The 12672-nt window shown below is 40.0% G+C and overlaps 1 protein-coding gene across 4 annotated transcripts in view; it reads right to left on the bottom strand.

Moving 5' to 3' along the window:
• Positions 1-3673: 3673 nt before the first annotated feature.
• JADE3 (jade family PHD finger 3) overlaps positions 3674-12672 on the bottom strand; it is a 165126-nt gene continuing 156127 nt past the window's right edge. For all 4 annotated transcript variants that reach the window (XM_068532884.1, XM_068532885.1, XM_068532883.1 and 1 more), the window contains 3 exons: positions 11483-11953; positions 9792-9909; positions 3674-6690 (listed from right to left, as the gene is read on the bottom strand). In XM_068532884.1, the coding sequence (XP_068388985.1) occupies positions 5780-6690; positions 9792-9909; positions 11483-11953 (1500 nt within the window). In that variant the 3' untranslated portion in view covers positions 3674-5779. The remainder of the gene's footprint in view (positions 6691-9791; positions 9910-11482; positions 11954-12672) is intronic.

The following is a 12672-nucleotide window of genomic DNA, read 5'->3' as shown; positions in this document are numbered from 1 at the left end:
CACTGACTTCAGCTCTGATCTTTATTATTTCCTTTCTCCTACTTTGGATTTCATTTCCTTTTCTTTTTAGAATTTCTTAAGGTGGAAGGTGAGGCCACTGATTTGACACCCTTCTTTTCTAATATAAGCATTTGGTGCTATAGAATTTCCCCAAGGCACTGCTTTAGCACCATCCCACAAATTGTATTTTTTCTTTTTCATTCAGTTCAAAATACTTTCTATTTCCTTTTTCAGTTCTTCTTGGACTCATGTGTTATTTAGAGGTGTGTTTAGTTTCCAGTAATCACATTTTCCAGAGGTGTTTCTGTTGCTGATTTCTAATTTTATTCCATTGTGCTCAGAGAATGTTGTTTTTGAATCCTTTTAAATTTATTAAGACTTGTTTAATGGCCCAGAATATGGTCTAACTTGGTGAATGTTCCATTTGCATTTGAAAAAGATGTATATTTTGCTGCTGTGGGGTGGAGTGAGTGGTAAATGTCAATTAAATCTAGGTGGTTGATAGTTTTGTTCAAATCTTCTATATCCTGATTTTCTATGTACTTGTGCTATTAATTAGACATAAACTGTAATTGCAGGTTTGTCTGTTTCTCCTTGAAGTTCTACTAGTTTTTCCTTAGTGTATTTTGAAGTTATGTTATTAGGTGCATAAACATTTAGGGTTTTTATGTCCTCTTGATGAATTTGCCCTCGTGTGATACTAATATAGCCACTCCAGCTTTCTTTTGGTTAGTGTGAACATGGTATCTTTTTCCGTCCTCTTACTTTTAACTTATTTGTATCTTTATACTTAAAGTGTGTTTCTTATAGGCAGCATAGAGTTGCATTCTTTAATCCCCAAGCCCTGCTCAGGTCCCTGGGATCTTCAAGAACTCTCTAACTCTCCAAGCTACCCATTTCCTTGTAGGAGGCTCTGATAATTAGAGCATCATTCCTCATAATGAGCCCCACCTGCCTTCTATCACCTCTCCCCCACTCCCCAGAGTTACACTCAGTGAATTATTTCCACTTCCCGAGGACAGTTTTTCAGACAACAGGGACATCCAAACCTATGGCAAGTCCTTAGGCAGTGCCAGATCCAGGCACACTGGATCAAGTAGGCCATGGAAGATTACCCAAGGCTACCTGAGACGTACCAAAGGCTACCTTGGAAAAAGTGGGTGGGAGGGAGGAAATAGAAAACTAATTTGTATAGGGAAGGATTTTATTGATTGAAAAAAACACATATTTTTCCATTTCCAGAAAGTGTTTCAACTAAGATAGAGAGCACAGGACCAACCTAGAGTGGTCAGCTGCAGCCCAGGTGGGCCCTTTGGGAAGGAGGAATGTGTCCCTGAAAGGATAAGGAACACTTGCTCTATGCCTAGTGTATTGGCTTCCTATTTCTGCTATAACAAATAACCACAAATTTAGTGGCTTAAAACAACACAAATTTATTCTCTTATAGTTCTGGAAGTCAGAAGTCATGGTATAGACAGGGCTGGGTTCCTTCTGGAGACTTAAGGGGAGAATTCATTTCCTTGCCTTTTTCACCTGCATTCCTTGGCTCACGGCCCTTCTTAGCATCACTCCAACCTCTTTGCTTCCATTATCACAACTCCTACTGCTACTGACGCTGATCCCCCTGCCTCCCTCTTAAAAGTACCCTTGTGATTATACTGGTTGGGCTCACCTGGATAACCAAGGATCATTTCCATACCTCAGGTCCTTAACCTTAATCACATCTGCAAAGTCCTTTTTATCATGCAATGTAACATATTCACAGGTTCCAGGGATTAGAATGTGGACATCTTTGGGGGGGCATTATTTAGCCAACTACACTCAGTTACAGGTTAGACTAGCTACGGAGAAGGCAAGTTCACCAGGTCCTAGCTCCATCGCGAGGCCTGTCCAGTCTAGATTTGTGTGAATTATCTTGCTCTTTGGATGTGAGCTTCTAAACTGTTTGCCTTTGTGTCAGATGACTAGTCCAATCTTCTGTCCAGGATGGCAAGAATGGAGCAGTACAGAACTCATGAGTAAACCCCCTCTCAGGTTGTTTTCTTCAGGGAGAAGCTGAGCAGATACTTGCTGTAGTAAGTACAGCTTAATCAGCCCAATTCCATCTTTCTAGTTTGTTTATAACCTGACAATCGGTAAAAGTAAAGGAAACTAAGAAGGTGGGGTGGGAGTAGTAGTCAGGGAAAGAGAAATTAATGCTTGGGGTGTCCAGGCTGTGAGGTTGGAATGCTCACACCCAAACCCACTTTAACAAGATGAGAAATGACGGATGCTCTGAGAGTTTGTCAAGATGATTAATGTATTTAGGGAGCATCAGGTCAAAGAACTCATCAGTGACTAGACAGGGCAGGAAGCACCAATCTGGGGCGTGACCACCCCCGTCATCTCGGCTCATTTCAAACACAGCTATCCTCATGGTTTCAGGTCATGCAATCCGTTCCGATCCATGAAGTAAAATTAACTGAATTCACAGAAGCCTCCTTCAACAATGATGAACTGAGTATTACAGAGCTCCATGTGTAGGAGAGACAGCCTCAGGGTAGGCCTTTATTTATTAACTTAAAGTTATTTTAAAAAATCAATATGCAATTGCTGCTTTCCATAAAACTTGAAAATAGGTGAATTAAGGTTGTGAAAATCTAATAAACATTTCTTATAAATAAGATACATTTTTTGAAAATATCCCATGAAGGTTATTCAGTGGTGAATAAGGTTTTAATCCTATCATGTATTTTTCCTCCATTCTTAAGGGTCAGCAAGCATGCTGAGGATTGTAAAGTCCTGGAGGGAAAAAGCCCCGGGACTGTGCATCCTCTAGTTTATTCTATGAATTTAAAAGTTTCTTCAACATGAAAACAAAGGTTCACCTCTTATTAGAGATATAGACATTAGAATACACCCAAAGCTTTTGTTGGCTATAACAGAGTGGTATTTGTAGTTTTAGTACTCCAACATTTTACCTAGAAATTTACTGAATCAAAACAGTTATCTATGAAGGAGAGAGAGGTGGTGGTGGTGGAGGGAGAATGCAGGGGAAGAGGGGGAGGAGGGGGAAGAGAAGATGGGGGAGAGAAACAACCTTATCTTTTAACTATCTTCACTAATGATTTACCCAATGACCTTCAGCAAATACATTTCTCAAACATAATGAAAATGTTTATAAATGCCCTCAAAAATCCCCCCATGACACTACATAACCCCTATAATCTTAATATTCTCACATGACTCCAAAATAGAATGAATTTTGCAAAGAATGTATATTTAAGTGAGGCCTGATCTAAGCCTTCTGAACTTTGTGACTTTAGACAGGCTCCATTCCCCTAGTGATTTATGTTGGTCCTAAGGTTCCGTCTTATCGGCCTGATGAAATCATGATTTGCAGGTAGAGTCCAATTTCCGAGTTCTCTTTGGTCCCTGGTACTGACATGAATCACAAATTTGTGCTTCTAAACATTCAATTCCTACTTCCTTTCCCCTTACCATCTGTTTTGCTTAATGAATAAGATTTTTTTTAAATATAAAAGAAACATATGTAAGCTTTTCTAAAACCCATATGCCAAAATAAAAAATTACCACACCGACAGTAGTTAACAGTTTTCATAATTTAATGAAAAAGTATCGGTAAAAAGGTGACATTTGAAAAAAGACCAAGTTCATCTTTGAAAACTGGACTATATAAGACAAAACGAAAAAAAATTTAACAAAGAAGATTAAGAGGTAATACTTCAAACAACAGCAAAATGTAGCAAATACATTTTGGGGCAATTGAAATGTATACAACTGAAGGCTCCTTCATTTACCTAGGAAAATCCTGTAAAAATATTACAACTATATTTCCCTGACTGAAATTATTTTAGTCAATACTCTCCCAATGGCATTACATATGGAATTTGGCTGAAGCACTTTTTCAATGTTTGCTTTTCTTCCCACTCACTCAGAATTGAAAGGCATGAAAGGACATAGGCTACTGCACTGGCCTCTAACAGAAGGAGTTTATGACATAGCTCCACTACAATTTCTTTACCATGAAGGTGTCAAATTAATATCCAAACCAGGAGAATGCAAAGAAAAAGCACAGAAACCTAGTGCATAAATAGGAAAACTACTGTTCCTCATTTGGATAATCCATAGCTTTTTCCATTCAAACAAAGCATAGGACACCTATTACACATGCTATGGCATGTTCACACATGTACACAGGCACAAAAGAAACATTTTGAAGGTGTAGCCAAAGGAGAGGCAAAATACAGAAGTTTTCAGAAAAGGAGGAAGAAATAAAAGCAAAGGAATTCATTAACAAAGCTACAGGCTACAGGAACAAAAGCGGGGGGGAGGAAAACTGCTGAGTTTCCCATATTGATGGAGAGAAGAGGGGCCCCTGCCTTTACTGCAGCTGGGCTGTTTCACCAGGAAGCAACTTAAAAAATCTAAAATGGCCTCTTTTGTCTGAAAAGTCTCACTACATGTTCCCAAACTAGAAGAAAGAGAATATTAATTTAAGGCTAAGAAGAAAAGAGAGCAGATAATTATAGTTGGCTTCACACTTTAAAAACTGTAACATTTTCCTCTTCTTTAAACAGGAAGCAGGTATGTTTTATCTCCCACTAATGTAATTATTCTCTTCCTCCCAGAAATTAATAAAGGCTGATAGTTTGGGAACAGAGTATGAGTAACTTCTGAAAAACAGCTCCAGCCCTTTTGTTTGGGAAATTGCCTTGGATTCAAAGTTGGTACAAAGCTAAATTATATCCATGTGTTAAACACATGCTTTCAAATTCTGTTTGACAATAAAAATCTGTTTCAAAATTAAAGCAGGTAAGAATACTTAACCTCTCTGCATTTTACTATATCTTAATTATACCTCAATAAAAATTTTATAAACATTAAAGCAGGTATACAAAAACTGTCAGCCAAACTTATTTAAGTCAAACTTATTTGAAAACAATAACACAAAAACCCTGACCTGATACAAACCCTCCAGAAATGTTCTCACTTTGGGAAAGGCTCTGCGATCCTACACAAATGCCTAAACTGAGAGAATCAGAGCATTTTCCTTGGAAGTAGTACTTTTGTAAACACTATCCACAAGTTAGCCTTTTATGCTTGTTAGCTGGGTGGAAATAGTTACAAGTGCGTCCCCAACAAGCAAGTCTAGGAACAGGCACTGGACACTTATAAGCATTAGGTGTATTGACTTGGTAAGTTAAGATACTGTGAAAGGAACTCAACCTTGTTCAGAGCAAAGGAAGAGAGTAGTGAGTTTGACAGTATCTGAGATATTGGTCCCTGGTCTCTCCCTGAAGAGGGTTTCCAGGTACCAGTGGAGTTAGAAACTTCTTACAGACAGGAGCTCTGTAAGTCACATGCTGTAGCTTCAAAAGATAAGTAGTTTTAGTGTCTGATAATCATGGTCTCCTGCAAATCAAGGACAATGCAAGGACTCTTAATACATATGTGTATCAATGTGTTAATATAATTGGAAAGCTGCCCCAAAGTAGTTACTGAGCAAATACTCTGGTCCCAGCTTTTCTCACTAGCCTCTGGCAAAAAAACAAAACAAAAAAACCCCCTAAACTTTTGGACAATATGTAATTTCTATGATGTGCTCGTGAAAATTGGACTTGAAACTGGTTCAAAAACTGCAAGCCAATTTACTGCGGAAAAATTTTATCCTTTTCACTACAATTCCTCCTAACATATACTAGAATCCTTTTGGTGTATGGGTTTTCCCCAATATATGAGGCAAAGGCAAAGGTGGAGTTTTTCTTGGAATTTCTAATCACCTATGCATTGAACTGTGGGAAAGGGGATATGTCTTGCTTTTACCACGGCAATCCCGTCTGGAGTCATGGGGAGGATTTTCCCTGTCTGAGCTATCTCTCTTTACCCTAACTTTCTCTTTATTCCCATCACTTTCTGCTTCTGAATCACTCAGCTCCAAATCTGGGCAATACCCATCATTTTCCTGATATGGAGCTCTCCCTGCAGACCGCCTGACAAACTGCCTGCCCCAGAGCTGCTCCTTGGGGTTAATATTCTTGGTTGGCTTCACATAGCACGGGAGGTCCTCTGTGGTCCTCACCCACCTGTTGGTGGCCTCCTTAAAGGACCTGCTGAAGTGCTCCATGGTAGATTTTCTAAAGCTGCCCTGACTGCCCAAGTGGGAGCTGAGCATGGGCTCCTGGTCACAGAACATCTCACTTGAGCTGTCTTTTTGGGTGACATCCCCAGACCAGCTGCCCTCCAGGCCATTGGATTTGGCAAACTTGGAGTTAGGCTGACTTTTCCCATTCCCAATGGAAGACTGTCCATGCAGGGCAGCCTGAAGGACCAGAGGCTTTCCCAGAGACTGCCCATGATAGAACTCTGGAGATGGAGTTCTCCAAGCAGGACTGGGATCCTTTGCTTCACTCCTAGCATGGCTGAGACTGGCCGGCAAACAGTTATTCTTGCTCTCTAGTGGATACCTTGGGTATGACTTCATTCTCATTTCTAGTGATTCCTGAGCCACCTGCATGCTCCTCATATTGCAAACAGGGGAGCTGCCGTCAGGAGAGAGAGGTCCATGTTCAGGCTCTGTGGAGCTGTTTCTGCAGTCTTCCAGGGCTGATTTGGGCATTTTTAACTTTAAGGTAATTCTTGGTGGTGGGTAAAACAATGAATTTTCTACTGCATTTGTCAAAGGAAGTCCTAAGATCAAAAAGAAAGATTCATTTTAAATGACAGAGTACGTTTTCATGCAAATGGACATGACAAGAAAGTGGGGGAAGCAATACTCATAATCAGACAAAGCATACTTTAAAACAAAGGCTATAACAAAGACAAAGAAGGGCGTTATATAATGATAAAGGGAGCAATACAAGAGGAGGGTATTACATTCATTAACACATATGTACCCAATACAGGAGCAACTAACTATATAAAGCAAATACTAAAAGATATAAAGAGAGAAATTGACAATAATACAATAATAGTAGGAGACTTTAACCCCACTTATATTAATGGACAGATCACCCAGGTAGAAAGTCAATAGGCAACAGTGGTCTTAAATGACACAATAGACCAGTTGGACTTAATAGATATCTATAGGATATTACATCCAAAACCAGCAGAATACACATTCTTTTCAAGTGCACATGGGACGTTCTCCAGGATAGATCACATGCTAAGCCACAAAACAAGTCTTAACAAATTTAAGAGGAGAGAAATTATATCAAGCATTTTTTCCAACCACAATGGTATGAAATGAGAAATCAATTACAGAAAGAAAAATGTGAAAATAAACACGTAGAGACTAAACAACATGCTACTAAAAAACCAATGGGTCCATGATGAAATCAAAGAGGAGATCAGAAAATACCTTGAGACAAATGAAAATGCAAACACAACTTTCTAAAATCTATGGGATGCAACAAAAGCAGCTCTAAGAGGGAAGTTTAGAGTGATACAGGCCTTCCTCAAGAAACAAGAAAAAATCTCAAGTAAACAACCTAACCTACCACCTGAAGGTATCAGAAAAAGAACAAACAAAGCCCAAAGTCAGCAGAAGGAAGGGAATAAAGATCAGAGAAGAAATAAATAAAATAGAGATTTAAAAAAAACCCAATAGAAAAGATCAATGAAACCAAGAGCTGTTTTTTTGAAAAGATAAAATTGATAAACCTTTAGCCAGACTCACCAAGAAGAAAAGAGAAAGGACCCAAATAAACAAAATAGGAAAGGAAAGGGAGGAAATAACAACAGATACTACAGAGATACAAAAAAATCATAAGAGAATACTATGAATGGTTACATGCCAACAAATTGGACAACCTAGAAGAAATGGACAAATTTCAAGAAACACACGACCTGCCAAGACTGAATTGAGAAGAAACAGACAATTTGATCAGACTGATCACTAGTAGTGAAATTGAATTTATAATTTAAAAAAACTCCCAGCAAACAAAAGTCCTGGACCAGATGGCTTCACAGGGGAATTCTACCAAACACATAAAGGAGAACTGAGACCTATCTTTCTCAAACTAGTCCAAATAATCGAAGAGGATGGAACACTCCCAAATTCATTCTGCGAGGCCACCACTACCCTGATACCAAAACCAAAGACACTACAAAAAAAGAAAATTACATGCCAATACCTTTGATGAATACAGATGCAAAAATCCTCAACAAAATATTAGCAAACTGAATCCAACCATGTATAAAAAGGATCATACACCATGATAAAGTTGGATTTATTCCGGGGACATAAGGATGGCTCAACGTTTGCAAATCAATCAATGTGATACATCATATTAACAAAAGGAATGATAGAAAGCACATGATCATCTCAATAGATGCAGAAAAAGCATTTGACAAAATTCAACATCCATTCATGATAAAAACTCTCATCAAAGTTGGTACAGAGGGAACATAGCTCAACATAATGAAGACCATTTATGACAAACCCACAGCCAACATCATACTCAATGGTGAAAAGCTGAAAGCCTTTCCTCTAATTTCAGGAACAAGACAAGGATGCCCAATCTCGCCACTTCTATTTAACATAGTACTGGAAGTCCTAGCCACAGCAATAAGACAAGAAAAAGAAATAAAAAGCATCCAAATTAGAATGGAAGAGATAAAACTGTCACTATTTGCAGATGACATAATTCTTTATATAGAAAACCCTGAAGTCTTCACCCAAAAACTATTAGAATTAAAAAATCCAGCAAAGCTGCAGGATACAAGATTAATATACAGAAATCTGTTGCATTTCTATACACTAGTAATGAACTATTATTTCTCAGAAAGTAAAAAAAAATCCCAACGGGCAGCATTTGTTCCCTAAGGGTCCATACTGAACACTCACAGCCCCCATCTCTACCAGGGCCTGCCACCTGTTGCTGCCACAAGTGGTTATGGGGCTGGGTCCCACTAATCAGAAGCCACATGGTCTAGGGGCCAATTTCCTTGGCATCATGGAGGCTCTTCCTGCTGTCCTTTGGTTCTTCTTGTCTTGTCCATCGTGGTGCTCTTGTGGCTGAGCAGCCCTGCTGTCTCCTGCTACACCATTCTGCTGTGACCCGTGATACTCACAACTGACCACGAGCCTTTGATACCTACCTGACACCTTATTTCTGGGTGCCTCTCTTGCTCTATAGCTGGCCCTTGGCAGAAGCTGGCTTCTGCACACCCTGCCCAGTGACCCCTGGTTGCCCAGGCTCTGCCACTGACCTCTGTGTTAAATGAGGCACAGGGAGGTTACAAATGTCTCTGAATATGACTGTCATTATTCCAGCCAAGCTCCCATGCTTAGGGCACTGTAATTATGCTCACTTGTTTCTCTCACCAAGTGGGCAGAATTCTCTGAAGGAATTCTGTCTTGCTGACTGCTCTGTCTTCTAGCTCAGCTCTTAGTCCATAGGAGGTGCTCAAAAAATATCAGTGAATAAATGAAGAGACAAGAGCCCAGATCTCCTAACTTCTGGCTAAGGATCTGTTATAACAGACTATTGTTAAGTAACCCTGGAATTAAATGTTTTCTGGAAACTAGGATTAGATCCTATCGTACTGATTTCTAAATGAATCCAGTGATTTTAGAATAATTTCACGGCTCCAACTAATAGCCTCAAATATCTGTCTGGGACCTAGGTTATCTGTCCTAGGCCTGCCACTCCATCAACCCCACCCTGGGATTTCTTGCCTCATGAGTCAACAGTGAAACGGGCCATGTTATATCAGGGCTGGACTAGAAGAAATGAATTTAAAAGATTTTTAAGTTAAACAATTGATATAAAATTTATACAGGTTACCTGCAGCAACTTCCTGGTTAGCAAGCTGGACTTGCAAACTGAAGATCTGTTCCTGTATTTTGATTTGTGACAGTTTCAGCTTCTCTCGCCTGGTTATCATGTAGCACAGGTTTCGGACCTGAAAGCCCAACCCCCAGCAAATAAGAGATTTTTGTCATGTTACACAAACCTGACAATTGAAATTGTTTAGCTAAAATTAAGACAACTAAAGTCAGGTGGGGTTGGGGGGTGGTGGGCAGGTGAGGAGAGAAGACAGAACCTAAAAGCTGTATAACGAGAGCCACTCCACAGGAAGTCACATAGCATGGTCAGTCGTGGGATCATGGTTCCCATATCAGTCAGTAGCACAAGCAAAATGCTCCAAAGCCACCTCCTGAAGTCTACTCTCCCTGTGGTATCATGGGGTTGATATTTATCTGCACAGCCAGGCTGGGAAAACTGAATGATGACTTAACATTTTAGCTTTCCCTTTAGATCCCTGAGTAAATGGTGGCAATGCTGGATCCAGTACAGTTTTCTAATGAGCGCTGGATCATCAGGATAAAGGTCTGCTGGGAAGACCGGAAGTGGCTTTTTTGCTCACACTTTCAGCTCAGCCAAGTCTCCATAGCCACAAGGGTGAAATCCTCGCCCTCCCATGCTCCTTCATCTGGACAAATTACTCAACCTTTCTGTGCCCCAGTTTATTCATCTGTAAATAGGGATAATAATTGTACCTTCTTCATAGGCATGTTAGGATTATATGAGTTAATAGTTATAAAATGCTTAGAACAGTGGTGCCACATAGTAAGTGCTATATGTGTGTGAGAGTTAAATTTTAAAAAGTGAGCCAAATCTATTAGTTCCCCTCCAAATTCTGGTAGCAGAGAAAAAAACAAGCCACCTCTATAATTATACTTGATTATAAGATTCTCTAGGGTAAACACAGGGCCTAACTTATCTTTGAACCCCTACAGTACCTAACTTAGTAGATACCTGATTTTATATATATATATCTATATATCTATATATCTATATATATATCTATATATATATATATCTATATATATATCTATATATATATATATATCTATATACAGCTAAATTGAATTATCTGGCACAGAGGCTCTCAACCAGGGGCAATTTTGACCCCCCAGAGGGCATTTGGTAATTTGGGTACATTTTTGGTTCTCACAACTGGGCATGTGGGGGTTTGCTACTAGCATCCAGTGAGTAGAGCCAGGGCTGCTGCTAGACATCTTACAGTGTTCCCCACGACAAAGGACAGTCCCCTACAACAAAGAACTATCCAGCCCCAAATGTCAATAGTGCCGAGTTTAAGAAACTCTGATCTGGTGCTTTCCTAAATAAAATTCATTCTTTCTTCAGCCTGTAGTCTCATAAGTGTGTCAGTAAAATATAGCTGAGCCAATTTAGGTTCAACAGTGAATAAAAAGTAAACCAAATGAAAACTTATTTCAAATTTAAGGTTCACAGAGCATCTAAGTGAGGACGCTTCCATTCTCTGATGTGTCTACCAGAATTTCAACTAAGCCCAATGTTTGGGGCCACGATGAAATCAGAAGATAAGCAAGGACACAGAAGCTTACACTCTAAATGTAAATGAGCTGTGTTCTTTTAAAAACTGGAAGTGGGGCCTCCATTTCTGTGCAGACCAAGACCTACACACTAGTCAAAGTTGGTCACCTTACCCTCTCTAGGTCTTGCCGTAGGTGCATAAACATTCTCATGCGAGTGTGAATACTCTCCTCTTTTGGCTGCACCAGGCCATTTTCTTCATCCTCTTTCGGAGGAAATAATGGCTTATTGAAGTTACTTTTCCGCTTTAGTTTCCAGTAGTTATAGATAAAGTCCACAGCTAGTGTGGGCAGCCCCAGCTCTGCGGCCACATCTTCCACACGGACCAGGGAATAGAACTCCTCCTCCAGCTCCCGAAGCTTCTGTGCCCGCACGCTGGTCTTCTCGCTTTTGGTCTGGCCCTGCTCTGAAGCCCTGTGTAGGGGGTACTCGGCCTCCCCGAGCTTCTGCCTGTTTTGGCTGTGCTTGAGGCAGTATGACTTGAACTTTACTTCATCCCCCTCATCTAGGATGGTCTTCATTTCTAGGTTGTGCTCGAAGGCGCAGGTGACGTGGAAGGCAGTGATGCAGGTTTTCACTGAGCACTGTGGGAAGAAAAGATGTGTTAAGGCAGCAGGGCTGTGGGGGGAAAGGGGAAGCCCTATACGCCTGGGCCTAAACTGACAGCTCATAGGAAGCAAAGGAAAGACAGGGAGAAAGTTGGTCTTAAACTGACCATGATGGACACTTTACAAGTAACCCAGGAAATCTGCTCTTATAGAGAACAGTAAAAACAGAGGCAAAAAAATGTTTTTTCAAACTCGCCTTTAAATTTTAGCTCAAGCATTAAGTTTTTCCGAGAATTCTTCTTTGGCCCCTGTAAAGAGTCATGCTGTACTTCTTCTGTGACCCCGATATCACTTTATTATATGCTTCTACAATGGTCCTTTTCACACTGTACCTATAGCATAATAAATGTAAAATCCCTGGCCATGGCTCTTAACGACAGAAGCTGTGTCATTCATCTTTGCATTGCCATCAACTATTGAACAAGGAAGTACTCAAGAAATGCTTCTGAACAATTGAAAGAAAAACAAAATCAATATTATAGCCAGAGCAGCTATTGGTTCTAAAAAAGGCCACAGGAACTCCAATATCTAAGTAACCTAACTTCTTGAAATTGGTCTTATAGAGCTGTGCTGTCCAACATGGTAGCCAGGGTAGCCAACTGACCACAAGCAGCTATTAAAGTTAAAATTACATACAATTAAAAATTAAATTCCTCAGTCACACTAGCCACATTTCAACCATACTGGACAGCACA

Source organism: Eschrichtius robustus, chromosome X (assembly GCF_028021215.1).
Source record: "Eschrichtius robustus isolate mEscRob2 chromosome X, mEscRob2.pri, whole genome shotgun sequence".
Taxonomy (NCBI): domain Eukaryota; kingdom Metazoa; phylum Chordata; class Mammalia; order Artiodactyla; family Eschrichtiidae; genus Eschrichtius; species Eschrichtius robustus.
The sequence above is the reverse complement of the archived record's forward strand: the minus strand, read 5'-3'. Positions and strand labels throughout refer to the sequence as shown.